At 43.5% G+C, this 4,322-nt stretch overlaps 1 protein-coding gene across 1 annotated transcript; it reads left to right on the top strand.

Annotated features, from left to right (window-relative positions):
* Positions 1–2,736: 2,736 nt before the first annotated feature.
* LOC110897333 lies at positions 2,737–3,867 on the top strand. Its single transcript, XM_022144096.1, has one exon. The coding sequence runs from the start codon at positions 2,737–2,739 to the stop codon at positions 3,865–3,867; it is 1,131 nt and encodes a 376-aa protein (XP_021999788.1).
* Positions 3,868–4,322: the final 455 nt, after the last annotated feature.

Genomic DNA, 4,322 nt, shown 5'->3' with positions numbered 1-4,322 from the left:
CTAACTAACAAGTATAATGTTGGGCTAACTAACAAGAATAATGTTACTAGTAAGATATAAGTATTGGCCCAATATACACTACTTAACAAATTCCGAATTCCAACAAGGTATATAACCGGGTTAATTAGATCACAAGATTTAAACGTTTACTAACCGTGAGGGTTCGGGTTGTCACATCATCCCCAACTTGAAGGAAATTTCGTCCCGAAATTTAGCAAACAGTCACTGAGGAAGCTAGTTTTGTTAAGCGTTTTCGCGGGGTGTCACAATATTCCTTAGTCTATTAATGAAATATTGTGAGGTTTCATGTTTTAATTGGTTAAGGTGAGTTCTTATTTCTCATAAATAGAAGTGTTTCTTCCTTAATCCATATCCATATCACACACATCTATAGGTTAGTCTTCGTAAATATAGCTCCTCTCACAAAAACCCAAAGGTCGCCGGAGTAAACCCAAAGGTCGCCGGAGCGCTCGACGAGAAGGAGTTCATCGGAATAGTGTGAAAGGAGTTCTCGGCAGTGTGCCTCGAGTCCTCCTCTCTCCCTATCTCGATCAGCCACCGACTCCATTCGCCTCTGGGACTATTCCGGGCTCCACTTTCCCGGCGATTGTCTAGCAACTTCTCGGTGTCGAATAACCTGACCTTGAGCGCTTAGTAGGTCTGTCACTGGTCGCGGCTATCATTATAGTCCAGCTAGATCGGTACGAATCCTATTAACAGTTTAAAGCTCTGTGTTAGACGACATCTGAGAAATGGGAGATTTGGCCGGAAACTATAACGGCTGGGGAAACTATGATTATCGGAGCAGCGAAGACCATCGAAGGCACGTTGAAGATGAATGACAGACCGCGAAATACAAGGGACGAAGACTTATCAAAAACGGTGGGAGGAATTCGAAGCAAAATCAGGTCGTCGAAACAACTTTCTTCATCGGCAACCTACCCCAACAATGCTCCAGTTTCCTACTTTGGGATGCTTTTGCCAATTTAGGCTCAATGTCGGATGCTTACATACCGAAAAAGAAAGACAAATTTGGCAACACATTTGGTTTTATACGATTTAAAGGAGTCAGAGACACTCCTTCTCTTCTGTCCATACTAAGTGCAGTCAAGTTTGATGGCAAAAGAGACTATGTTAGCTTGGCTAAGTTTGTTAAGGACCATGGCAGACAGAAAGATACAATGCAACTTAAGGGGGCCCCAACAAAAAAAACCCCAGCCACATCAGTATGGAGGAGACTGGGTGATAATCATGAGCATACTGGTAAAAATGGATGTCCACAAACCGGCTCTGTACGGGTCATACGCTGAAGCTGTCAAGGGAGCTACTTTACAAGACGCAACAGTTCCAGAGATTCAGCCAAATATACATCTACAAGAAGGTCGTGCTTCCCACAGTTGGAGAAATAGTGCTTTAATCGGATATGTAAGAAACCCTTTCGACTTGAAACACCTGGGTAAGCAACTTAATGACGTCGAGTTGACCGGATTCACCCTACAATACCTGGGGGGCCTTAGGGTACTTCTCAACTTCCCATGTCTTGATAATGCCCTAGAGCTACTAAACAATAAAGAAGGTCTATGGTCAATTTGGTTCTCCGATTTGAAACCATGGGAGGGTCAGCACCTACCCTTTGAACGTCTAGCATGGGTATCGATCAGGGGAGTACCTCTTCAACTATGGGACTCGTATACTTTCAATCAAATTGGTGAATTAATGGGAAAGGTGATAACGCCATCTTCAGCATCCTCAGAAGATTTCGACCTATCTGTGGATAAAGTCTGTGTTATTACCGAAAGAATTGGTAGAATTAACAGCAAATTAATTATATCATGGGACGGGAAGATACACCACATTTGGATATCGGAGGAGGAACCTTACCAAGTTGCAAATTTTGCTCCCACCATGGAATCTCCGGCACCGGAAAACGATCACACCAGAGAAGTGGAAGAGTCAACTGACACAACGAAAACAAACGAACAGCCACCCTCGTGCATGGGAAAGGGTGGCAAATCATTAAGAAAGAACCTCGAGAACATGTCTCCCTCCCCATCCCAAGACGATACTCTCTCTCTTGTCGGCAGCCTTAAAGTTGGGGACCCACCAGCTGATAAGGAGAAATCTTCTATGGGACCATACGATACACCCCCACCTCCGCCACGTTTGAAACCCACTGACCTGTGGGTCAGAAACACCCCTTTGGGCCTACAGAACCTTTTTAATGATTATTCATGAATTGACGACACCCCACCCACCAAGAGATCTACCCCAAAGCCCACCTCTGATCCAGCCCAAAACTCGGACCACCTCTCTCCTGACCCTTTCAACATCAGAGAACTCTTATTAGAGGAGGATCAAGCACAACAACAATTTGACCTAAACAACCCCCCCCCCCCCTTCTCCTTTATTGTCACCGAACCTCCCCACCCCCCCGATAAATCACAAAGGCATTTCCCGTAAATCGAAATTCCGATTCCCTTTGATGAAAATGAAGGATGCACTGTGGGTCCCCAAAACCACCGACAACTCAAAAAACAAAAGCAGATCCAACCTCTCAGCTGAATCGGAGAACAGCTCTGCATCGGTCAACACAGAAATTCCACCGGAGAAAATAGTCGATGTCACGGAAACTGGCCAAACCATAGAGGTTGGTGAACGGCTTGGTTTTAACATGGCAAAAGTTGCTGACCAGTTAAAATACCCATCTTCCGCTAAACAGGTGACAAACCATCATCAATGAATTATTTATCCACAAATATAAGAGGGGTGGGTGATTCCTTGAAAGCTACACATATCAAGGAACTGAAAAAGAAAAACAACATCGGTTTTATTGCAATCCAGGAAACTCAATTTACAGATTCCTCCAAATTACACATCAGCTCTTTTTGGGGTAATACTCACTTTGAGTCAGACTATGTTGATGCGGCTGGAAGGTCAGGTGGTCTCCTTAACATATGGGACCCTGACATCTTCGTTCGAAAAGGATGCGTGTCAAACAGATTTTTTCTAGCAACATTGGGGGAAATAAAAAATCTCGGAGTTCAAATAAACATCGTTAATGTTTATGCTCCTCATGACCCCACCCTAAAACATAATTTGTGGTTAACTCTCAACAATCTAATAAGCTCCTCCATGGGTTGTTGGATTCTTCTTGGCGATTTCAACTGCGTTCGGGAACCACGGGAACGGAAAAACTCCAGATTTAACAAGCAGACAGCCGATGATTTCAACAGCTTCATTCGATCCGCAACTCTGTCTGAATATGCAATGATGGGCTGCTCTTTTACACACAGGTCCGACGATGGAAAACGCCTCAGCAAAATTGACAGAATGCTTGTATGCCATACTTTCCTGTCCAACTGGCCCTCTGCGACTCTGACAGGTTTACCCAGGTATCGGTCTGACCATCGTCCTTTACTATTAACCTGTTCAGTTGTTAAATTTGGTGCCCCCCCATTTCGTTTTTTTAACTCATGGCTAAAAGAGGATGGCCTTGAGAAATTGATTATGGATAGCTACACAAAAGTTATCCCATTTGGTCCACCAGACAGACTTTTAGTGGCACGTCTGAAAGCCATTAAAGATACCATCAAACCATGGTCGATGAAATTAAAGAAAGATAACAAGGAAATTCTTGCTGAACTTCTGAGAAAAGTAGAAATGTTGGACACAAAGGCAGAAAACATCATATTAATAGAAAATGAAATTCAGAACCGGGACGCATGGATTAAACGCATTGGTGAAATTGAGGGGCAGAACCTGGAAGACCTCAAACAACGTGCAAAAGTGAAATGGATTGAGGACGGTGATGAGAACTCTTCTTTTTTCCACGGTATCGTTAAAGGTCATCAAAATACAATAGAATAAATGGCCTAGTGTTCGACGGGGTATGGGTTTCACAACCTGATGCTCTCAAAGCAAGCATAAAAGAGTATTTCGAAGGGCTTTTCACCGAATCAAACATCGACAGACCCGAGTTCAGAAATGATGGCTTCAAAACACTCTCAGCTCCTCAAGCCTCGTCTCTGGTGAAACGATTCTCCTTAGAAGAAATAAAAGCGGCAGTGTGGGAATGTGGGGGAGATAAGGCACCAGGACCTGACGGTCTCACATTCGCCTTCTTAAAACAGTTCTGGTCTATTTTCGAGGCTGATTTTTTTGCTCTCCTTGATTATTTTTATGTACATGGGAAGCTAAATAGGGGATGCAACTCAAGTTTCATAACACTCATGCCAAAACTCACCGGTCCTCAACTTATCAAGGATTTTCGGCCCATTAGTTTAATTGGGTGCATTGCAAAAGTTATCTTCAAAATCCTAGCA

This window comes from Helianthus annuus, chromosome 2 (assembly GCF_002127325.2).
Source record: "Helianthus annuus cultivar XRQ/B chromosome 2, HanXRQr2.0-SUNRISE, whole genome shotgun sequence".
In the NCBI taxonomy this organism is placed as follows: domain Eukaryota; kingdom Viridiplantae; phylum Streptophyta; class Magnoliopsida; order Asterales; family Asteraceae; genus Helianthus; species Helianthus annuus.
Note: the sequence above shows the minus strand (reverse complement) of the source record. Positions and strands in the feature narration are given on the sequence as shown.